Genomic DNA, 25,100 nt, shown 5'->3' with positions numbered 1-25,100 from the left:
GTGGCTACTAAAATAGTACCCCGGAGCTTTGATGCTCCCGGTGGGCTAATGCCCACGGCAGGACTGGTCTCTGGTGGCGTGATGGATCTCCAGCCCCAGCCTCCCTCCCCGGGACAGAGACTGTCTCTTGCTGCATTTATTAAGCTGCAATTGAATTGACATGAAAATAAGGGGAAGAGGGTGGGGGTGGGGGGGAATGGCATAAACCTACCAGTGAGTCTCTTTCCGAGCCAGCAGGGTGCTCCCAGGCTAGAAGGTCCGATGCGGAGAGCCAGCTTCCCTGGCAGGAGAGGGGAAGGGGAGTGTGGGGTGGGAAAGGGGGAGCCGCAGCAGGCAGAGAACCCCTGGCAAGAGGCAGCCAGCCCCCCTCCACAGCTGGATCCAGGTGCTTCATCTGGTAGACCTCCTCTTCATCCCACCTCCTAGGCAGTGAGGGACAGGGGAAGGAAGGGGGGGGGGGACGAGGCAGACAGGGGTGGGGGTCCAGAGGAAGGGGGGAAAGAGGGAGAGAATGGGGAAGGGGGAGAAGCAGAAATAGAGCAGGGGAAGAGGGTGGAAAAGAGAAGAGAGACACTGGAGAGGAGGAGAGAAGACAAAGAGGAAAAAGCAGAGAGAGAGAAAAAAAAACCTTTGCTCGGTTTATTCTGAGCAGGGAAAGGGGGTGTGAGCTCCCCCAAACTACTCAAGAAACCTATTGTAAGCAAAATAAAAAGGTATTTTTTATTTATGTGAGCAGGCTTTATTTCTAGGAATGGAAACAGGGGGGGAGACTTTCAGCATCAGGACGGGGCAGATCCGGGATGTCCAACAGGTCTAAACAACCCCTAAAAGACCCCCCCCCCTAATTCCAAGGAAAAAGAGGGGGGGCGGTATCTGGAGGAAGTCGGGGCCAGCTCTCTTTATAACTCCCACTTTCCTAAATTACCCGCAGAGAACCGGCCCCCTCTAAAACTTATTTAAACATTGATTAAATAACAATTATTAAATTAAATAGAATCTTTGTATATTTCTCGGGGTTGTTTTCTTGATTTTCGTATATAAAAGCAGGTGGTTATAGACATCAGTTTATGATCGTAAAGGAAATCCTTTGTGATAAAAAAAAAAAAAAACAACCCCATGGCCAGGGAACGATCTTAAAGAAAAAGAAAATATACGTTTAGAAATGTTCCTCTAGTTTGCAGCAGTTTCAAACAAACCTGGGTGATTACATGTAAACATTAACTAATCCGAAATGTACCATTCCCTTTTGGAGCTGACTGTCCGGTGGTATAAAAAAAAAAAATCGAGACCAAATGGGGTGAAAGGGAGAATTTGAGCGAGGATTATTATTTTTTTTATACGAAAGCTGTGGAATTAAAATGACATTTTCGTGACTTGATTTTCCCGCGTATCTGGTAGATTTTTATTATTATTGAGCTGGGAAAAGGGACAGAAACAGGGATATTTAGAAAAAGAGACATAAAAAAAACCGACGTTTTCCCCCTTTTTATCAGCTGTAAAACAAATTCGAAAAGAAAAATGTTATAAAACGATGTCGGATGCTGAAACTGCACCATTTGGAGTTTTACAAGTTCATAAAAGAAGAAGAGAAAATTATTTCGGTGTAAAAGTAAAGACATCAGGCCTGAGAAGAAAAAGGAAATTCTTCCAAATTATTCAAAAGAAAACTAGTTACCTACAGTAGCTTAAAATGGTCAAATACTCAATATTAGTTAATAGTGCGATGGAAGAGGCAGATGTAAAATAATAATAATAATAATAGAATGTTTAATTCGTAGAGAAATTCTGCCGACAAAGAAAAATACAATAACTGAAAAAGAGAGTGAAGGTGGGAAAGGATGGAGAAGAAGAAACTCAGTTACAAGAAAAAAGGGGGGAAAAACCTGCCGAAAAACAAAACAGTAAAAAACAACCCCGAAGAGCTGGGGACTCAGAGGGAAACAGAAGCCAGGGATCAAATTGTCAACACACAAATGCACAACCATATACACACACCTACAGTCACACAAAAACCCCTACGTAGCTAGGGGTAGCCAGACCTCGCAGTGGGAGGGGGCCAGAGCGAGTTTGAGGGGGGCACATTCTGGTCTGAATGCTCAGTTTCACTAAAAGGAAGGTGCCAGAGGTGAGGGGAAGGCAGACTCACACCACCCTACACTACACATTCACAATCACACACATGTACACAGACACACATACCTACACATGCACAGTACAGCTCTCACACACACAACATTCAGCATCACACTTACACAGCCACACACCTACTGTAATCTCACACGCACATGCCCACAATTACACACAAACACATGTCTCAACAGGTACAAAGACACACAGACCCTACATTGGCTAGACACACATCCTCAGTGTGTTCTTTTATCCAGATAATCCCATGCACATAACCATACATCTGTATATTCCCCTCTCTATTCCACACAAAGCAAATCAGCCCTCTGTTTCACAGAGCCTCCTGTAACACAGTGTGCGAGTGTGCTCAGCATATTCTACTAGGTACCCCCCTCCCCCACACATTTTGAATTTTCTGCTTTCTCACATGCCTTGACCAAGTGCCAGAACTGGGAGACATTTGAGACTTTGCTTTTTCTGGCTCTGTCTGTCTTTCTAATATCAAGTGATTGGGTTGACCTGGTGTTGCATGCTGGGATTTGTAGTTCTTGCTTTTTTTCTTCTGGGGTGGGGGTGCAGTTAACAGCACTACAAGTTAATGAATGCAACACTGGCAAACCCAGGATGAGAACATCTTGTTGAAGATGACCTGGGTGAAGTTTGGCAGTGTTGCTAGACCAGCTTCACCTTTGCCTCCACCCAAGGAGGTTAGATTAAAAAAAAAAAAGCATACCCTACCGAGCCAACTTAAATGCCTGATCTCTGCAAAACAACAAAACTAAAGTACGGAATGGACATAACACAACTCTTCCGCTGTACGATTCCCTAATGTGGCTCTGCCACATGAACTTATCTTACCACAACATCACTTTGTATTTGTTCACACCGGAGTCAGCAAAGAGCCTCTCTGGTACTATGTATGCCACATTGAGCCTACAAATAGGTGGGAAAATGTGGGATACAGATGTAACACAAAATAAATAAAGATAAAGAACAAGGTGTGAGCCTATCTGGCCCATTATGTGGGCTGAAGCCAGTAGGCAGAGCTTATCGCCCTATCAATTATAGCATTTTGGGTGTACCAAGATGGCAGCAGCTGCATGGGGGAGAATGAAAACCTCCTTGGGTGGACTGGCTTCAGCTTTGTGGAATCATGCTGTCTCCTGTTTTCTCTCTAGCCTCCTTGCTCACCCACCAGATTACAAAGCTACTTCCATGTCTCAGGCTTTTATTTTCATCACAAGTGGCAAGTACTAAGCATCATGCAAATAGGAACAACAAACATACTCTGAAATGTCTATATGCAAATGCTAGGAGTCTAAGAAATAAGATGGGAGAGTTGGAATACATTGCACTAAATGAAAAATTGGATATAATAGGCATTACTGAGACCTGGTGGAAGGAGGATAACCAGTGGGACACTGTCATACCGGGGTACAAAGTATATCGTAGTGATAGGATGGACCGGACTGGTGGAGGGGTAGCATTGTATATTAATGAGAGCCTTGACTCAGATAGATTACAAATTCAGCAGGACACAAATCACACCTTTGAATCATTGTGGGTTGAAATTCCATGACAGCAAATCTACAAAGAAACTTCCTGTACCAGCAAGGATCTCCTGCATCACTCTCCATAGCAGCCTCCATCAATGTGAGTTATCCAGCTTCATTTACAATCAAACCTGTTATTTTGTAGCACACTTCCATTGGTAAAAGATCCTCTCTAAAATTGCCTCTCTATTGTAAACTTGTTACCTTGCTGTATTAGAAATAAACATTTTCTTTTTAAAGTTAACTATCTGGCCTTTATATTGGGAAAAGCACATGTCCTCAAATGTGCAAGCTCCAACTGCTTTAAGCACATGTTCCTAGACGTACAATGCAGGTTAATGTAATTAATTCAAATTTAGTGTATTTACTTCCCCTTTTCCTTACATATGCTTATCTTATTACCTTATAGGTAATTGGGGAATAATAAAACAGAATAGAATCAAAATATATCTTAAATCTTAGAAATACAGCACATGTTGCGACCACATGCTCCGAGTGATCCCCTCTAAAATTTTGGAACTGTAACATTTCCAGTAATATAAAAGGGAAAAGGATGGTGATGGGAGTGTACTACCATCTGCCTCGCCAGGATGAGCAGGTAGACGCAGAAATGATAAAAGAAATCAGAGACGCAAACAAAATGGGCAATGTGATAATAATGATGGGTGACTTTAATTATCCAAATATAGACTGGGTAAATGTAACATTGGGACACGCTAGAGAGGTACAATACCTTGATGAAATCAAGGACAGCTTTATGGAGCAGCTGGTGCAGGAGCTGACGAGAGAAGGAAAAATTCTAGACTTGGTCCTTAGTGGAGTGCATGATCTGGTGAGGGACGTTATGGTACTGGGGCCGCTTGATAACAGTGATCATAATATGATCAGTTTTGATATCAGCCTTAAAGTATCTATACACAGGAAGTCAAATACGTTAGCGTTTAACTTTAAAAAAGGAGACTATGATAAAATGAGAAGAACGGTTAAAAAAAAAAACTTAGGGGGGCAACTGAGAGGGTAAAAACTGTACAACAGGCATGGACGCTGTTCAAAAATACCATCCTGGAGGCCCAGGCCAAACATATTCCACTAATTAGAAAAGAAAGATGGAAGTCCAAAAGACAGCCGGCGTGGTTGAAAAGTGAGGTGAAGGAAGCTATTAGGGCTAAAAGAAACGCCTTCAGAAAATGGAAGAAGGAACCGTCTGAAAATAACAAGAAGCAGCATAAGGAGTGCCAAAGCAAATGCAAGACGCAGATAAAGAAGGCCAAGAGGGATTACGAAAAAAAGATAGCATTAGAGGCAAAAAACATAGCAAAATTTATTTTCGGTATATTAAAAGTAGGAAGCCGGCAAAAGAATCGGTTGGGCCACTGGATGACCGAGGGGTAAAAGGAGCGATCAAGGAAGACAAAGACGTAGCGGAGAGATTGAATGAATTCTTTGCTTCGGTCTTCACCGAGGAAGATTTGGGTGGGATACTGGTGTCAGAAATGGTATTTCAAGCGGACGAGTCGGAGAAACTTACTGACTTCACGGTAAACCTGGAGGACGTAATGGGGCAGTTCAGCAAACTGAAGAGTAGCAAATCTCCTGGACCGGATGGTATTCATCCTAGAGTACTGATAGAAGTGAAAAATGAGCTTGCGGAGCTACTGTTAGTGATATGTAATTTATTCTTAAAATCGAGCGTGGTACCGGAAGATTGGAGGTTGGCTAATGTAACGCCGATTTTTAAAAAAGGTTCCCGGGGAGATCCGGGAAATTATAGACCAGTGAATCTGATGTTGGTGCCAGGGAAAATGGTAGAGACTATTATCAAAAAACAAAATTACTGAGCACATCCAAGGACATGGATTACTGAGACCAAGTCAGCACGGTTTTTGTGTGGGGAAATCTTGCCTCACCAATTTACTTCAATTTCTTTGAAGGAGTAAACAAACGTGGACAAAGGGGAGCCGGTTGATATTGTGTATCTGGATTTTCAAAAGGCGTTTGACAAGGTACCTCATGAAAGGCTACAGAGGAAATTGGAGGGTCATGGGATAGGAGGAAATGTCCTATTGTGGATTAAAAACTGGTTGAAGGATAGGAAACAGAGTGGGGTTAAATGGGCAGTACTCACAATGTAGAAGGGTAGTTAGTGGGGTTCCTCAGGGGTCTGTGCTAGGACTGCTGCTTTTTAACATATTTATAAATGATTTAGAGATGGGAGTAACTAGCGAGGTAATTAAATTTGCTGATGACACAAAGTTATTCAAAGTCGTTAACTCGTGACAGGATTGTGAAAAATTACAGAAGGACCTTATGAGACTGGGAGGCTAAATGGCAGATGACGTTTAATGTGAGCAACTGCAAGGTGAAGCATGTGGGAAAAAAGAACCCGAATTATAGCTACGTCATGTAAGGTTCCACGTTAGGAGTTACGGACCAAAAAAGGGATCTGGGTGTCGTCGCCGATAATACACTGAAACCTTCTGCTCAGTGTGCTGCTGCGGCTAGGAAAGCGAATAGAATGTTGGGTATCATTAGGAAAGGCATGGAAAACAGGTGTAAGGATGTTATAATGCCATTGTATCACTCCATGGTGTGACCGCACCTTGAGCACTGTGTTCAATTCTGGTTGCCGCATCTCAAGAAAGATATAGTAGAATTGGAAAAGGTGCAGCGAAGGGCGAGGAAAATGATAGCGGGGATGGGACGACTTCCCTATGAAGAAAGGCTAAGGAGGCTAGGGCTTTTCAGCTTGGAGAAGAGACAGCTGAGGGGAGACATGATAGAGGTATATACAATATTGAGTGGAGTGGAACAGGTGGATGTGAAGCGTCTGTTCATGCTTTCCAAAAATACTAGGACTAGGGGGCATGCGATGAAACTACAGTGTAGTAAATTTAAAACAAATCGGAGAAATTGTTCTTCACCCAACACATAATTAAACTCTGGAATTCATTGCCGGAGAACGTGGTGAAGGCGGTTAGCATAGCAGAGTTTAAAAAGGGGCTAGACGGTTTCCTAAAGGACAAGTCCATAAACCACTACTAAATGGACTTGGGAAAAATCCACAATTCCAGGAATAACATGTATAGAATGTTTGTACGTTTGGGAAGCTCGCCAGGTGCCCTTGGCCTGGATTGGCTGCTGTTGTGGACAGGATGCTGGGCTCGATGGACCTTTGGTCTTTTCCCTGTGTGGCATTACTTATGTACAATTTTTGGTCTTAGCAACTAGGTGCCTTGGGAAATTTTCAATCCAGAATAAAGCTTCACACATTGGGTTACTAACTGGCTTGATCCATGTATGCATGGACTTGTAATTTTGCTTTTCTTAGCAAATGCAATGGTGATATCACAACTACAAGTTCCTGCATGCAATGGGGTAAACCCAGGACTAGACTAATACTGAGGCTGATGCAGTAAAGTGCATTAGGCCTTGTGCAGAATTATGTAGAAACGAGTTTTGAACACAATGTCTGGAGGCGGCCAAAAAACCAAACAGAATGCTATGAATTATTAGGAAAGGGATGGTGAATAAGACCGAAAATACAATAATGCCTTTGCATCGCTCCACGGTACAACCGCACCTTGATTATTGTGTTCAGTTCCGGATGTCGTATCTCAAAAAAGATATAGCAGTATTAGAAAAGGTTCAAAGAAGACCGACCAAAATGATAAAGGGGATGGAACTCCTCTCATATGAGGAAAGGCTAAAAAGGTTAGGGCTCTTCAGCTTGGAAAAGAGACGGATGAGAGAAATGATTGAGTCTACAGAATCCTAAGTGGTGTAGAAAGAGTAGAAGTAAATTGATTTTTTACTAGTTCCAAAAGTACAAAGACTAGGGGACACTCAATGAAGTTACATGGAAATACTTTTGAAACAAATAGGAGGAAATATTTTTTTAGTCAACGAATAGTTAAGCTCTGCAAATCTTTGCCGGAGGATATGGTAACAGCGGTTAGTATATCTGAGTTTAAAAAAAAGGTTTGGACAAGTTCCTGGAGGAAAAGTCCATAGTCTGCTATTGAGACAGACATGGGGAAGCAACTGCTTGACCTGGGATTTGTAGTATGGAATCTTGTCACTCTTTAGGGTTCCGGAATCTTGTTGCTCTTTGGGGTTCTGGAATATTGCTACTCTTTGGGGTTCTACATGGAATTTTGCTAATCTTGAAGATTCCAGAATCTTGTTGCTCTTTGGGGTTCTGGAATGTTGCTACTCTTTGGGGTTCTACATGGAAACTTGCTATTCTTGGAGATTCGAGAATGTTGTTACTCTTTGGGGTTCTGGAATGCTGCTGCTAACTGGGTTTCTGCCAGGTACTTGTGACCTGACTTGGCCACTGTTCAGGAAACAGGATACTGGGCTAGATGGACCATTGGTCTGACATTTATAATGCTATTAGTTATTACTTGCAGATGTAGAGAAATATGCAGAAGACACAAAGGCAAAGCTGAGCACCATGGAAGGGCTGAGCAGGAGTAAAAGGTTAGCTCACTCTTCTGCAGTAACATTAGTGAGGATTCATGCCCACCCATGACCATAAGAATACAGAGCAGCCGAGTTACCCAGTTCCAGGCTGGAGATTTTGAGACACTCCTAGATTTCTAACTACCCCATCCTGATGCATTACGGGATCCGCAGCACCCATGTCAATGGGCATGACCAGGTACTACAAATTTCACACAGCTTTGAGATATAAGTTCAAAACCAGGACCGGCCCACAATCTCTAGCCTGGAACTGGGTAGCTTGGTTTCTTTGAAAATATGCAACTTTTTCTGGCATCCGTGATGAACGTGGTAAAAAAAAATAAGACTGAGCTGAAGGGAAGTGTGGTGAGCAAAGAGTAAAGTGCTGGACTGTTGATGAATGGCACTATTCATGTTGTATGGGTGTAAACCTGCACCTATTCTGGGATTCTGTTCTGTGCACTAATATTGCTAAATTTATGCACACAATAGCATTTTTTATGCGCATGCAATCCGACATATGCCGCTTGGAGAAGAGATGGCTGAGGGGAGGTATGATTGAGGTCTATAAAATAATGAGTGGAGTGGCATGCGGAGACGTGAATCGCTACTTTACTATTTCCAAAAATACTAGGACTAGGGGGCACGCAATGAAGCTACAATGTAGTAAAAATTTAAAACAAAACTGGAGAAAATATTTCTTCACTGGATGTGTAATTAAACTCTTGAATTTGTTGCTAGAGAAAGTGGTAAAAGCAGTTAGCTTAGCAGGGTTAAAAAAAAGGTTTGGATACTTTCCTAAAAGAAAAGTCCATAAGACATTATTAAGAAGGACTTGGGAAAATCCACTGCTTATTTGTTTGGGATCTTGTCAGGTACTTGTGACCTGGATTGGCTGCTGTTGGAAACAGGATGTGGGCTTGATGGGCCTTCTGGAGTGGAGGAGTAGCCTAGTGGTTAATGCAGTGGACTTTGATCCTGGGGAACTGAGTTCAATTCCCACTGCAGCTCCTTGTGACTCTGGGCAAGTCACTTAACCCTCCATTGCCCCTGGTACAAAATAAGTGCCTGAATATATGTAAACCACTTTGAATGTAGTTGCAAAAACCTCAGAAAGGCGATATATCAAGTCCTATTTCTCCCCCCCCTTCTGTCTGTCCCAGTATGGCAATGCTTATGTTCTTAATTTTTTTTGTGCAAGACAAAGGTGTCACTAGTGTAGACCCATGCGTGTATCCGTCCAGTGTGCCTGCCCATGTCAGTGCACAGTTTTTGGGACTCAGCCTATTTGCTTTCAGCTCAAGGAGCAAAACCTTTGCATTGAACTTCCATTTGCTTGTTTCTGACCTGCCTTCAAAAGCTAATAAAAAAATGTATGAAGGTAGTCCAATAAAAAGGCATCATCTTATTTTATTTGCTTTAATTCTATTTATTGCCCTTGTGTTAGAGAATTGGGGCCTGAGCTTTAGTGCAATGCTCAAACACAAGGTAGGATGGGGATAGAGCATCTGCATCAGCCCCTAGCTCATGAGGAGCCTGGGTTGGATTTTCTCTCAGAGGCATGAGAGAAGGAGTTGATTTCCTTAAACTGAAGGAGTGGATGAGAGATATGTGTGGCAGGGTGACATCTTGTGGTCAGAAGGGGAATGACTCTTGCCCCTCACTGGTTCCATGTCTTTCCCAGTGACACTGGGGGGGGGGGGGGGGGGGGGGGGGGGGGGGGGGCTGAGGTGACACTGGCCCAGGGGTAACATCCCCCGTGCTTCTCATTTGAAAAGTGACCACCTAGGAAAGCCCATGGAGGTGGATTCCTGTTGTGCATGGGAAGGTGGTAGTGAATGGAACTTTGCAAGGCTAAGAGCTTTGAAAATACGGCTCCACATACGTTAATTGAGAAGCTGAGACATTCTAGCAAGTGGCCATTTTTCTGTATTTATTAATTTAAATTTAATTCTGGCATTTATAACTCTTAAACCGTCAAGTTCATGTCCCATTGATTATGACCCCAGCCCTGTTCAAACCCTCCAAGTGCCCAGACAAGACTGGAAGCTCCTTTTGGGCCAGGGTAACTGTAAAATCAGCTTTCAAGGTGCTGGTGCACCTGAAAGATATTTTGGGAGCTAGAAGCATCAGCACAGCCCCGATTACATTAAAGCTAATTTTTTAATAGATTTATTTCTGCTTTTTACATTCATCAGTGCTGGGTTACTGCTACCTTACAATGACTTTGAGCAAAGGGGTTCAAGGGGCAAAGGAACAACGCAGATTGTGCAAGCAGCGGGCTAACCCCAGTCTAAGGCACTCCAATTAAAAATCTTCAGAATTTCAGCTGCATCTGTGTCCTCGAGTCCTTAGCCTCAGTGAATGACCTCGAAGGACTTATTCAAGGGATTCGGTTATGGCATTACAGCTGCCTTTCGCAGATGGCATTACACACGTAGGTGCAGTGAACATCATTCCACTCGCCCATGCTCCAGAGATGGGCACAGTCCTCACTGCGATCAAAATTGTTCGGTTCATCCGTTTTCCAAAACCTGCCAAGGAAAGCCAATGTTAGAGTGGTAAAGCAGAAACCAGCCCTGTCCTAACCCAGCCTTCTCAAGTTTTTATCTTGGAGCAGCTCAGTGGTACTGGCGTCTACATCAGGGCTTCTGCCACCAGGGATGAAGCAGCAGGCTCTGTATCTGTGTCCATCCCCTGAACCCTCCAGTCCTTGAGGCGACAGGCTCTGTATCCCTGTGTCCAACCCCTGAACCCTCCAGTCCTAGAGGTGTCAGGCTCTGTATCCCTGTGTCCATCCCCTGAACCCTCCAGTCCTAAAGGTGACAGGCTCTGAATCCCTGTGTCCATCCCCCAAATCCTCCAGTCCTAGAGGTGACAGGCTCTGTATCTCTGTGTCTATCCCCTGAATCCTCCAGTCCTAGAGGTGACAGGCTCTGTAGCCCTATGAGAAATTTATAATAATTTTTGTTATAAAATTTGACCTAGAAACTCAGATTCCTGCAACATTTATATATTTTGGAAAACTCTCCCTGCCGCAGAGGAAGAAGGAAGTCACCCATCTGGACTTACTTGTAGGAAGAATTATAGTCTGTCCCATCGATCCATTCCCACTCCCCCTCCTTGTTGAGATCAGAAAGCCCGATCCAATATCGCTCATTGTCAGTCCTGCTGGATAGAAAATTCTGGAAAAGGAGGGAAAAGGAAATCCTTGGTAAGAAAGGTAGGATGAAATGGAAGCCAGGGCTTTGACCTGCCTAAAGGGTCCCTGAACTGAGGCTCCACCTGTTCAGATTCATTGCCATTTTAATTTTAATTCACTTCACCTCCATCTGCCCGAGTTCTAATCCCTGCCTCCATCACCATCAATAATCCTCATCCGTTTCCCTCTCTTGTTTCACATGCCATCTGCTGATGACATGAGAGAAGTGAAATCTAATTATCTACTAATGTAAAACGTTACCTGCTCCCTGGCACTCGTGATAACGGCAAGGGTGGCGTTCTTGGCTTCACACATCACCTTGGCATCCATCCAGTTCAGTTCTCCCTTGTAGAAGAAATAGCAGTGATCTTCGAACTGCTTCCATAAAAAGCCACAGGGGGTTTCTGTGGGGAACAGAGGTGCGGCAGATAGGTGACTGAGGAAATGGCGTTGTAGTATTGAGGTACAGGCCTTGGGACAAGGGAGTGAAGGACTGGACACATGGGGGGGTTTGTTTGTCTGGTATGTTGTACGATGGACGAATTTTGAACACAAAAAACACAGAAGAACCAAAGCTCCGCAGGGATAAAGACACTCACGAAACAGCAAAGGTGATTAAAAAAAATCAATAATCCAAAGTTGCTGTGTAATCTTGAAAAATTATTGAACATCAATAAAGACTCGACACGGCCGTGTTTCGGCCCTATGGCCTGCCTCAGCAGTCTATGCATGGAAACATTAAAAACATGTATAAATATTGGATACACAAGTAACCTAATATCGTAAATAAATAAACTGCATATTTAAATAACATATCATCATTATGGCTAACATAAAACAATTAAATAGATACCATGACCAACAAAGAATAAAAATTTTTAAAAAAATGCTATGCATCATTAAATACAAAACATATTGTCTACTATAATATTTAAAATATTATATTTTGTCAGACTTATTATATTTCCCAGTTATTTTATTGCACAATAGTACATGTATTCTTTATTAGTTGTAATTGTATATGTTTTTTTTACAATGTAGTAGACAACATGTTTTGTATTTAATTTTATTTATGTTTTTAAAATTTTTTTATTCTTTCTTGGTCATGATATCTACTACTACTTAACATTTCTAAAGCGCTACTAGGGTTACGCAGCGCTGTTCAATTTAACATGGAAGGACAGTCCCTGCTCAAGGAGCTTACAATCTAAAAGACAGGTGTACAATCTAAAGACAAGTGTACAATCTAAAAGACAGGTGTAAATCTAGAGACAAGTGTACAATCCAAAAGACAAGTGTAGAGTCGATCTGATAGGGCATACTATATTTCTCAAAAGGTTAGGTGCCGAAAGCAGCATTGAAGAGGTGAGTTTTAAGCAGAGATTTGAAGATGGGTAGGGAGGGGGCTTGGCGTAGGGGTTGAGGAAGATTGTTCCAGGCATAGGGTGAGGCAAGGCAGAATGAGCGGAGCCTGGAGTTGGCAGTGGTGGAGAAGGGTACAGAAAGGAGGGATTTGTGAGCGGAGGTTACGGGTGGGAACATAGGGGGAGATGAGGGTAGAGAGGTAGTGAGGAGCTGCAGACCAGGTGCATTTGTAGGTAAGGAGGAGAAGCTTGAATTGTATGCGGTAACTGATCGGAAGCCAGTGAAGTGACTTGAGGAGAGGGGTGATATGAGTATATCGGTTCTGGCGGAATATAAGACGTGCGGCAGCATTCTGAACGGTTTGAAGGGGGGATAGATACAGTGGTGGAAATAAGTATTTGATCCCTTGCTGATTTTGTAAGTTTGCCCACTGACAAAGACATGAGCAGCCCATAATTGAAGGGTAGGTTATTGGTAACAGTGAGAGATAGCACATCACAAATTAAATCCGGAAAATCACATTGTGGAAAGTATATGAATTTATTTGCATTCTGCAGAGGGAAATAAGTATTTGATCCCCCACCAACCAGTAAGAGATCTGGCCCCTACAGACCAGGTAGATGCTCCAAATCAACTCGTTACCTGCATGACAGACAGCTGTCGGCAATGGTCACCTGTATGAAAGACACCTGTCCACAGACTCAGTGAATCAGTCAGACTCTAACCTCTACAAAATGGCCAAGAGCAAGGAGCTGTCTAAGGATGTCAGGGACAAGATCATACACCTGCACAAGGCTGGAATGGGCTACAAAACCATCAGTAAGACGCTGGGCGAGAAGGAGACAACTGTTGGTGCCATAGTAAGAAAATGGAAGAAGTACAAAATGACTGTCAATCGACAAAGATCTGGGGCGCCACGCAAAATCTCACCTCGTGGGGTATCCTTGATCATGAGGAAGGTTAGAAATCAGCCTACAACTACAAGGGGGGAACTTGTCAATGATCTCAAGGCAGCTGGGACCACTGTCACCACGAAAACCATTGGTAACACATTACGACATAACGGATTGCAATCCTGCAGTGCCCGCAAGGTCCCCCTGCTCCGGAAGGCACATGTGACGGCCCGTCTGAAGTTTGCCAGTGAACACCTGGATGATGCCGAGAGTGATTGGGAGAAGGTGCTGTGGTCAGATGAGACAAAAATTGAGCTCTTTGGCATGAACTCAACTCGCCGTGTTTGGAGGAAGAGAAATGCTGCCTATGACCCAAAGAACACCGTCCCCACTGTCAAGCATGGAGGTGGAAATGTTATGTTTTGGGGGTGTTTCTCTGCTAAGGGCACAGGACTACTTCACCGCATCAATGGGAGAATGGATGGGGCCATGTACCGTACAATTCTGAGTGACAACCTCCTTCCCTCCGCCAGGGCCTTAAAAATGGGTCGTGGCTGGGTCTTCCAGCACGACAATGACTCAAAACATACAGCCAAGGCAACAAAGGAGTGGCTCAGGAAGAAGCACATTAGGGTCATGGAGTGGCCTAGCCAGTCACCAGACCTTAATCCCATTGAAAACTTATGGAGGGAGCTGAAGCTGCGAGTTGCCAAGCGACAGCCCAGAACTCTTAATGATTTAGAGATGATCTGCAAAGAGGAGTGGACCAAAATTCCTCCTGACATGTGTGCAAACCTCATCATCAACTACAGAAGACGTCTGACCGCTGTGCTTGCCAACAAGGGTTTTGCCACCAAGTATTAGGTCTTGTTTGCCAGAGGGATTAAATACTTATTTCCCTCTGCAGAATGCAAATAAATTCATATACTTTCCACAATGTGATTTTCCGGATTTAATTTGTGATGTGCTATCTCTCACTGTTACCAATAACCTACCCTTCAATTATGGGCTGCTCATGTCTTTGTCAGTGGGCAAACTTACAAAATCAGCAAGGGATCAAATACTTATTTCCACCACTGTAGCTAAGTGGGAGGCCGGTGAGGAGTAAGTTGCAGTAGTCAAGCCGAGAGGTAATGAGAGCGTGGACGAGAGTTCGTATGGTGTGCTCAGAAAGGAAAGGGCAAATTTTGCTGATGTTGAAGAGGAAGAAGCGACAGGTTTTGGCAGTCTGTTGGATATGCGCAGAGAAGGAGAGGGAGGAGTCGAAGAATACTCCGAGGTTGCGGGCAGATGGGACGGGGAGGATGAGGGTGTTATCAACTGAGATAGAGAGTGGAGGAAGAGGAGAAGTGGGTTTAGGTGGAAAGATGAGGAGCTCGGTTTTGGACATGTTCAGCTTCAGGTGGCGGTTGGACATCCAGGCAGCAATGTCAGATAAGCAGGCCGATACCTTGGCCTGGGTCTCCGCGGTGATGCCTGGTGTGGAGAGATATAGCTGGGTGTCATCAGCAGAAAGATGATACTGAAAACCATGAGATGAGATCAGTGAGCCTAGGGAAGAGGTGTAGATTGAGAAGAGAAGGGGTCCAAGGACAGATCCCTGGGGAACTCCAACGGATAGTGGGATGGGAGTGGAGGAAGATCCATGAGAGTGAACCCTGAAGGTGCGGTGGGAGAGATAAGAGGAGAACCAGGAGAGGACAGAACCTTGGAACCCAAAAGAGGACAGTGTGGCAAGAAGTAAATCATGATTGATAGTGTCAAATGCCGCGGATAGATCGAGGAGGATGAGGATGGAATAGTGGCCTCTGAATTTGGCGAGGAGCAGGTCGTTGCAGACTTTAGAGAGTGCTGTTTCTGTCGAGTGTAGAGGGCGAAAACCGGATTGAAGTGGATCGAGGATGGCATGAGAGGAGAGAAAATCAAGGCAGCGACTGTGAACGGCGTGCTCAAGTATTTTGGAGAGGAAGGGTAGGAGAGAGATGGGGCGGTAGTTGGAGGGGCAGGTAGGGTCAAGTGATGTTTTTTTTAGGAGAGGTGTGACTACAGCGTGCTTGAAGGTGTCAGGGACAGTTGCAGTGGAGAGAGAGAGGTTAAGGATGCGACAGATGGAGGGGGTGACAGTTTGGGAGATGGTGTTAAGTAAGTTGGTGGGGATGGGATCGGAGGAACAGGTGGTGCATTTCAAGGAGGAAAGAAGGCGGGAGGTTTCATCCTCGGTGATCTCAGGAAAGGAGGAGAAAGAGGCCATGGTTGGTTGGTTATTGGATGGGGCTACAGGCTGAAGAGGAGGTGGTGGCTTGGTAGTGAACTCAAGGTTGATCTTTTGCACCTTGTCGTGGAAGTAGTCAGCCAGTGATTGAGGAGAGAGTGAAGGGGGAGTGGGAGCGGGGGGCACTTTGAGGAGAGAGTGAAGGGTGGTGAAGAGATGACGAGGGTTGGAGCTGAGAGAATTGGTCAATTGGGTTTAATAGTCCTGTTTTGCAAGGAATAGGGAGGAGTGGAAGGAGGATAGCATGAATTTGTAGTGAAGGAAGTCTGAATGGGTACGAGATTTCCTCCAGAGGCGTTCAGCAGATCGGGTGCAGGAGCGAAGGTAACGGATGCAAGGGGTCAGCCAAGGCTGGGGATTAGTACGCTTTGTGGGACGGGAGGTGGATGGAGCGAGGGTGTCCAAAGCAGAGGAGAGAGCGGCATTGTAAGCGGAGACCGCTTTGTCTACAGTCTCGGAGGACATGATGGAGGGGAGGAGATAGAGACACTAGATAAAGTGGGGGGGTCAATAGCCTGGAGATTCCTGGAGGTGGTGGTTAAAGTTGGACGGGGCGGGGGGGGGGTGAAGAAGTGTGAATGTGATCAGGTGATGATCGGAGAGAGGGAGAGCAGAAGCGTGGAAATTGGAGGGTGAGCCGGAGGAGGAGAGGATGAGGTCAAGACAATGGCCGTCACGGTGAGTAGGGGTGGTGGAGCACAGCTGGAGGTTGAAGGAGGATGTTAGGGTGAGGAACTTAGAAGCATTAGGGTCGGATGGGTCATCAACGTGTATGTTAAAGTCTCCGAGAATGAAGGACGGAGATGAGGGTTCAAGAAAGTCGGAAAGCCAAGCATCAAAGTCGGTGAGGAAGGAAGAGAAGGATTTATCAGGGGGGGCGGTAGATGACTGCGACTCTGAGTGGCAGCGGATAGAATAACCGGATGGAGTGGGCTTCAAAGGAAGAGAAGCAGTGAGACTGCGGTAGGGGGAGGGGTTGGAAACTACAGGAGGGTGAGAATAGTAGCCCAACGCCTCCACCACGGCCAGATGGGCGGGGAGTGTGGGAGAAGAGATAACCTCCATGGCAGAGGGCCGCGACTGAGGCCGAGTCATCCGGGGAGATCCAGGTTTCGGTTAGGGCGAGCAGTTGAAGGGAGTGAGAGATGAAGAGATCGTGGGTGAAGGGCAGTTTGTTGTAGACTGAGTGGGCATTCCACAAGGCACATGAGAAGGGGAGGGAAGAGGGGGGAGGAGGGGAATAGAGATGACAGGTGAGGGGGACCTGGATTAGGGTTAATGTCTCCCGCGGATAGCAGGAGGAGGAGGATATTAGGTTACTTGTGTATCCAATATTTATACGTTTTTAATGTTTCCATGCATAGACTCCTGAGGCAGGCCATAGGGCCAAAACACGGCCACATCGAGTGTTTATTGATGTTCAATAAATTTTCAAGATTACACAGCATCATCGGATTATTGATCTTTTGAGTCGCCTTCGCTGTTTCGTGAGAGAGAATTTTGAACGAACCACCCTTGTGCTGTGACCCAGCTTGCTGACATTTTACTGAATTGGGAGGGGGAGGGGGAAGGAGGGAGAAGCTTTATAGCTTTGCTTCTTCACCTCCACCCTTTCGTGGCTATGTTCACCCCAAAACTCATTGGCCTCTAGAAGGTCTACAGTTGGAAACTCCTCTCCCGATGCTCTGCCCCACCCACCAGATAATGATGGTGATCTTTCACATTCAGTGTTTGATACTATTGAAGCTGTGGAAGAAAGTTTTCAGTTTCGACTTTGATTGTACCGATATTGGTCTTCTATGTATGGAACTGACATCTCAACTGATAGACCATTTTCCTGCTAGCATCCATTGAGAGTCCTGATGCAGGCCCATTTGGCCGAAACATGGCCCGTATTGAGTCTTGGAAGTAAATAAATGTTTTAATTTTTTCTATATTGTCTGACTAGCATTTCAGTCACCTTTGCTGTGCTTGTGTTGGTCTAAGTGGATACCATTTCAAATTACTTGGTGGTGGTGGTGGTGGTGGCAGTGGCGGTGGAGGGGGGGGGGGGAGGAATGAAAGGGGGCCCCAGACTCTAGCTGTCTATGGATCCCAGTATGTGCCTAGTCTCTACACCCCCTTCCCCCACACAGCACCCTCAGCTGGGATAACAGAAGCACATTTGGGAGTTGAACCCACATGTCCGACACACTTCAGCGCATGTTTAAAGACATGGCAGTCCGGTGACGGGAACAAGGGCACACATTTTCCCTTTTCTGATGTTCATCCCATGACCCAGCATGCCTGGGACCTTCCCCTCGCTCCTATTTGCAGGCAGGGGGGTTTCCAGGACATTACCGGGATACGAAGGGGCTGCGTCGTGTTTTTTTTATGTTTGCCAGGATTATTTTTACTGGCATCAGTGGGAAATGTTCTTACATACAACATTTGCTTGAACTGAACCTTTATTGCATTCCATTTTGCCTTGCATCTCCTATGGGCCACACCGTCTGGCCGCTCTCCTCCTCATCCCATCTCCTCTCTCTTATCCTTTCACTGCCCTTCCTCTAGTTCCTCTCCACGCCCCCTTCTTTGTTACTGCCACAAACACTCTTCTCGTCTTTCTCTACTCCTTAACCGTCTCTCCAATCACCCATCCCATCCGTTTGGTGTTCTTCATGCTCTCTTCCTCCATCCACACTGCCCCTCCCCCCCACACTACTCTCCCCATCATGTCTCATGGACAGATCTTTTTCATTTGATGAGATGCTTTTTGTTTAGCTGAGAGTTGAAAATTCAAAAACATGAGCCCCAATATCAGAGGAAACAAAGACCACTGACTTACCGATCTCCACAGCTTTTTCCAATGCCAAAAATTGGGAAGAAAGCACCGAAACTGAAAAAGGGAAAAACAGAAACTACAAGTCTGAAACAGCCTCTTGGAGATACTCTTCATATACAGACTTCACCAGTTAGGATGATCTAGGACACTTGAGCAACTTAAAGACAATTCATATGGCTACAATGTCCTCATCTTGAAGGCTAGTTTGAGTGCATGGGCTAAGGTAATATGCTCAGGTCACCCTCAATGATAACCTAATCCAACTTTACTGTAACTCCAGATATAATTCAATTGAACCCTAATCCTGACCTCAATCAACCCATAACTCAACTCTAACCCGACCTTGACCTATAAAATTCACTCTTGTCTTCAATGTAATCCAATTTGAACCCCATCCTAACCCAAGACCATGCAACCCTAACCTAACCAAAGCTGAACCCAGTCCTTAATCATGCAACTCCAACCTAACCTAAACCCAATCCTAATACCACGCAAACCTAACCTGAACCCATTCCTAACATCATTCTTAATACCATGCAGACCTAACCTACAATAAACCCAATCCTAATATCGTATAACTATAACCTAACCCAATCTGAACCCAGTCCTAATTCCGTGCAAACCTAACTAAAACCCAACCTGAACTCAGTCCTAATTCCACGCAACTGTAACCTAATGCAACCCACTCCTAATACCACACAAACCTAACCTACAGTAAACCCAACCTAAATCCAATCTGTCACGGTTGTGCCCAGGTTCCTTGCTCTCAGTCACCTCACCCCCCCCCCCCCCCCCCCCCCCCCCCGGGTGGTTAGACCGAGGTGGCTGCTGTGAACTGATGGCTTGCCGTTTCCCATGTTCCAGAAGATATTGTGGTCCGGTCCGGTCCGGACCTTCCAGCCTTCCAGATTGTTTTGGGAGTTTTTTGGAACTAAGCAGTACCCGTATCTGGTGAACTCCCCTTGTATGCTGCCTTTATTAATCACCTGGGAAGTTTTCTAGTTTGCCTTGCAACAGAGGTCCTCAGAGGAGTTTCCTTTGGTGAGAGTTAGTTGCAGTGCTTCTGTGCTATTTCCCGATTGCGGCTTTGACCCTGCTTGTCTCCTGGTTTATTCTACTGTCTGCTCTCTGCCCAGACCCGGCTTGTTTTCTGGTTTATTCTACTGTCTACTGCCTGTCTACACCCGGCTTGTTTTCTGGGTTTTTCTACTGCTTGCTGCCTGCCTGGGACCCCGGGGTGTTTTCTGGAGTGACCTGCTGTTTGCCGCCGGCTACTGTTTCCTGCAGTTCTGCCTTCCTGTCCTGTCAGTCCTGCCGGCCGCCTGCACCCAGGGGGTCAACTCCTGAGGAACGGCAGTCAAGTGCAGGTGAAGTTTGGCTGTTTTCCTGTCCTGCTTGCTCCAGTTTGAGTTGCCTCGGCTGCAGTCTCCGTCTGGTAGTTCCAGTCCTGGGTTTGCCGGTATGTCTGTTCTGCCTTGTCTTGTGTTTGGGCGATTCTCCTGCCGCTGCCGCCCCTCGGCAGTGGTCCAAGGGCTCACTAACCCAGAGGTTCCACGAGAAACCTGACACAATCCTAATATTTTGTAACCCTAACCTAAACCTAACCTGAACCCAGTCCTTGTACCACAAAACCCTAACCTAACTGAACCTAAATCCAATCCTAAAATCATGCAAACCTAACCTAAATCCAACCTGAACCCTGTCCTTTTACCACAGAACCCTAACCCAACATAAACTAAATCCTAATACCATGCAAACCTAACCTAAACCCAACCCAAACCTATTCGCTATACAACAAAACTCTAACTCAACCTAAATCCAATCTTAATATAATGCAAACCTAACCTAAAATCAACCAGAACCCTAACTTAACCCAACCTGAACCCAGTCCTAATACCATGCAAACCTAATTTACAGTAAATCCAACCTAAACTCAATCCTAATACAAAACAGTAATCTAACCCAACCTGAACTGATTCCTAATTCCATGCAAACTTAACCAAAACCCAACCTGAACCCAGTCCTAATTCCATGCAACTATAACCTAATCCAATCTTAAACCAGTCCTAATACCATGCAACCGTAACCTAACCCAACATTAACTTCCACTTCAGACCATCCAAACTCATCCCAAATATCTCTTAACCTCACTGGCTTTTCTATTTCTGAACATACCCAAGGCACTATAAACAGTGATGCTGTCACTCTAGGCCATCCCTCCCGATCTATAGAAAACAGCATCAAAGAAGAGAAGTAATTCAATCCAACCAGTAGCATTCTGGGATTTGATGGTGCACAGTCTGCTGGTGAAACATCTCTTACCTTGTAACTTCAAAGAGGACACGTCTGACCCAATGGCCTTAACTCTACTGGAGGGTTTTTGAGCTGTAGAAGAAACCAAGTCTTAAGAACGTGGATGGCATACTCCAAGTCTCTCTTAAAATGTCAACCTTCCCTCCCAACCCCTTACAAACATATTCCCATCCCAGTAGCATCACCAGACACCCACCTAAAAATATCCATCGAAAAGATTTTGTTGAATTATTTTAGGATACTGAGATGTGAGCTAATTTTGAGGATAGCGATACCTTTTATTGGCCTAATATCAATTTAATCTAAAAACCAATGTGGTAATTGAGGGACTAATACTCAGCTGGCTGCACCGAGCATTTTTTTTAGCTGCCGGAGGAGATATTCCCGGCTTCAGCACTGAATATCCGAGTTTATGTGGCTGGCTCTCTCAAGTGGTTAAATGTGATATTTAGCACTTAATCACCTATGTGATGCCACATAAAAATAGGACTGACTTATACGGTCCAATTTCACCACTAAACTCAGTGGATAGTCCCAAACAAATAATTTAACTGGTCAGGAGCCATTTCTGGTCAGTTAAATTGCTTTGAATATCGACCCCTGAGCTTTTGAGACCACAAACAAGCTGTTATCTCCCCTCTATTTTCCCCATTCACAGGGTCTTCCTGTGACATCTGTGGATCATTTTTTTCTTGGTCAAGCCTAGTGAGGAGACAGGTTGAGCCAATCCTAGAATTAGCTCCCTCCTCTCCACTGCATTTAAGAGTTTGTAGTTCCTGCCTTTTATTGGAGGGAGGGGTGAAGGAGAAACCAGTCCTACTCCAGGCTTCCCTGAAGGCCAGTAGCTCTGGCAGCCAATTTCTCGCTTTTGAATATACTCAAGATAGCTCATAGACACAGGGAATCTGACACTCAAGGCCAGGGCCGCCGAGGGGGGCCGGCGCCACAGTCTCACCCGCCCTCCGTCGTCGACCGTCTGCCACCGGGCCGGGCCCCCTGCATTGAAATCACAGTGCCTCTCACCTCCGCGTGAAAGTGCTGCAGGCAGCAGCACATCACCTCCCTTCCCCCCTGTGTCCCGCCCTAGTCTGACGTAACTTCCGCGAGGGCGGGACAGGGAGGGAAGAAGGCCCGAAGGGAGGCAATCTGCTGCTGCCTGCAGCGCTTTCACACAAAGGTCAGAGGCGCTGTGATTTCAATGCAGGGGGCCCGGCCCGGTGGCGGACGGAAGGGGGAGCGGCGGCGGTGACCTCGGGAGGGGGGGGGGCCTTACCCCAGGCCCGGCCCAGTCTCTCGGCGGCCCTGCTCAAGGCTGTCCTCCTTGACATAAGGAAAAACAGGATTGAGCATCAAAAAAGAAATAATTCAATGAAACCAGCAACATTCTGGGATACGATAACACAAGCTCTACTGGTGAAACATCTCTTACCTTCTGACTTCAAAGAGGACAAGTCCAACTCAATGGCATCTACTCTACTGGAGGTGTTTTGAGCTGTAGAAGAAACAAAGTCTTATGAACGTGGATGTAAACTGTCAACCTTCTTTCCCAGTCCCTTAATGTCATAGGGCAGAGGTAGGCAATTCCAGTCCTCGAGAGCCGCAGGCAGATCAGGTTTTCAGGATATCCACAATGAATATTCAGGAGATAGATTTGCATACCATGGAGGCAGTGCTTGCAAATCTATCTCCTGCATATTCATTGTGGATATCCTGAAAACCTGACCTGCCTGCGGCTCTCGAGGACCGGAGTTGCCTACCCCTGTCATAGGGGGTCTTTTACTAAGGCACGCTCACGTTTTTAGTACACGCTAAAAATAGGTGCATGCTGAACGTTAGAGACGACAATGCATTCCTATGGGCGTCTCTAACATTTAGCGCGTGCTAAAAACACGAACGTGCCTTAGTAAAAGACCCCCAAAGTCCCTTCTCACTGGCATCACCAGATGTTCAGGAGAGAGACCACACCAAACCATACATTTTGCCGTAAATATTTCAACACCTTTAAATCTCAAACACATTTTGATTTGCATAACCATAAACTTTTCCTTTTGATATACATGTTGTACAGTACATGATTGAACTCCTTTGTATTCCAAATGTATATATGTTTTTATACATTTATATTTTTGTTTACATATTTTTATTTGCATAACATTAAGTTTAAACGTTGTGCCATTATGCTGGAATCGCACAGTTTATATTCAATTGTTTTGTTTTTATACTTGCATTCATTCTTATTTCCATACCAGTGTATGCATATGTATTTTCCTGTTGGTTTTACAGTATTTTATATAGCTACCCTGCTTTATTCATATTTATCATTATTTTTATTATTATTTCTCTTTTTTTGATTCTCCATTATTCTGTGAATATTTTGTAATATTGATTTGTTAGTTCTTTATTGTTCTTGTTGTTTTATCACTACGTGCATTTTTTATCCTGTTCTTGTTTATGTTTACTTTTATATTTGATTTTGTAGACTGATGAAGAAGGCGCTTTGGCGCTGAAACACGGCTGTGTTGAGTCCTTGTTTTGATGTTACCAATAAACTTCTTTTAATTATACAGTGATACCTCGGTTTTCGTTGATAATCCGTCCAAAAACAATCAATGAAAACCAAAACAGACGAAAACCGAGGCAATTATTTCCATATGAGTCAATGTAAATCCAATTAATTCGTTCTAGACACTCCAAAATACATACCAAAAACACACTTTATAGAGAATAAATATAGTCCTGTGATGGAGCTAAAGGGAAAGGGTTAACTTATTAGCAAGGGAAACACTTAACAGGGAAAATGAGATTTGAGCACATGTGATTTTATCTTGCGTGCGTTGCGTTAGACGCGCGGGGTGATGCTCACACAACGAGAAACAACGCCACAATCAGCAGAACATGTGGGTCACCCTTTGTTTTTGCAAAATTAGCAGTGAGGTCACGTGGGCACATCAACAAAATCCGAGGCAACCAACGAAATCCGAGACAAACTTTTCATTGAGAAAAATCAACGAAAACCGAAACCGACGAAAACCGAGGTTTCACTGTATGTCTTTCTCTCTGGTTGGAAAGAGCCTACCTTCCCCACTCCTTTACCATCACCAGATGTTCAACTAAAAAAACAAGCATATTTACAAAGGTTTTTTTTCCTCCTTCTGATATATTTTGGGATCTCCCTTCTCTCCCCCCACTTCCTTTGGAGCATCACTAAATGCGTGAGATATGAGGTAATTTATAATCTTTGATATTTTTAATGGCAAATGTTCAATTAAATCTGGAGAAGACACAATATGTGAGTTCCGAGACCACACACATATTTATCCCATGACACCCATGGATCATGTGAACCTTGGACCAGTACAAGGATATCTTGGCCCATCTTGGAATTTTTTAAACATAAAATTAAGTAGCTCAAGGTGTCCATAACCCATAACCATAATGAAAATTCCTCAAGACCTTAGGATGCCCCTTCCTGCCCAGACACATGAATTGGGTTAGCTAAAGTTTCAATGCTTACGAGAACAATGAGATTGTGTGATTCTGTGCAACCTGGACTGCTTCCCTGAATAAAGAATTATTATCCCTGATCGCAGCGACATCTTGGCGTTCTGTCCACAGAAAAAAAAAAAATAAAGAGCAACCCCCATGAGTAAAATGTCTATTGAAAAACTTTATTGAAGATAAAACCCAATATGATCAACTTTCTACTACTAGTAATCATTTCTATAGTGCTCAGTGTGTTTCTTCTAGCAAAAAAGGTGCCGGTGCTCAAATGTCAGGCCACCATTCAGGGATGGGGTTATCACTGAGGGACTCACCCTACAATAGCCAGGACCCCTGCAACCAGTCACAGAATCTATGACAAGGCAGAATTGGCGTGTAGAGCCTGAGCTCTTTCATTAAAACTTGGGGACCATGGGCCAATTTCAGCACACAATGGAAAAGGTGCTGGTATTCAGTACCCCCAAGTACCCCCTCAAAAAAAGCCCTGATAGCGCTACTAGACATAGTCAGTGCTGTACACCTGATATGAAGGTACTTTCTCTGTCCCTAGAGGGCTCACAATCTAAGTTTTTGTACCTGGGGCAAC

The 25,100-nt window shown here is 44.7% G+C and overlaps 2 protein-coding genes across 4 annotated transcripts in view; both read right to left on the bottom strand.

The window, feature by feature from the left end:
- LOC115466087 (LIM homeobox transcription factor 1-beta-like) overlaps positions 1–315 on the bottom strand; it is a 42,559-nt gene extending 42,244 nt beyond the window's left edge. The window contains exon 1 of the mRNA XM_030197106.1: positions 212–315. The gene's annotated coding sequence lies outside the window, so the exon portion shown is untranslated. The remainder of the gene's footprint in view (positions 1–211) is intronic.
- Positions 316–10,288: 9,973 nt separating this feature from the next.
- Positions 10,289–25,100, bottom strand: part of LOC115466086 (hepatic lectin-like) — a 29,275-nt gene continuing 14,463 nt past the window's right edge. For all 3 annotated transcript variants that reach the window (XM_030197103.1, XM_030197104.1, XM_030197105.1), the window contains 6 exons: positions 22,443–22,505; positions 21,023–21,085; positions 18,704–18,754; positions 11,608–11,750; positions 11,217–11,329; positions 10,289–10,678 (listed from right to left, as the gene is read on the bottom strand). In XM_030197103.1, coding sequence (XP_030052963.1) covers positions 10,549–10,678; positions 11,217–11,329; positions 11,608–11,750; positions 18,704–18,754; positions 21,023–21,085; positions 22,443–22,505 — 563 coding nt within the window. In that variant the 3' untranslated portion in view covers positions 10,289–10,548. The remainder of the gene's footprint in view (positions 10,679–11,216; positions 11,330–11,607; positions 11,751–18,703; positions 18,755–21,022; positions 21,086–22,442; positions 22,506–25,100) is intronic.

Source organism: Microcaecilia unicolor, chromosome 3 (assembly GCF_901765095.1).
Source record: "Microcaecilia unicolor chromosome 3, aMicUni1.1, whole genome shotgun sequence".
NCBI lineage: Eukaryota > Metazoa > Chordata > Amphibia > Gymnophiona > Siphonopidae > Microcaecilia > Microcaecilia unicolor.
The sequence above is the reverse complement of the archived record's forward strand: the minus strand, read 5'-3'. Positions and strand labels throughout refer to the sequence as shown.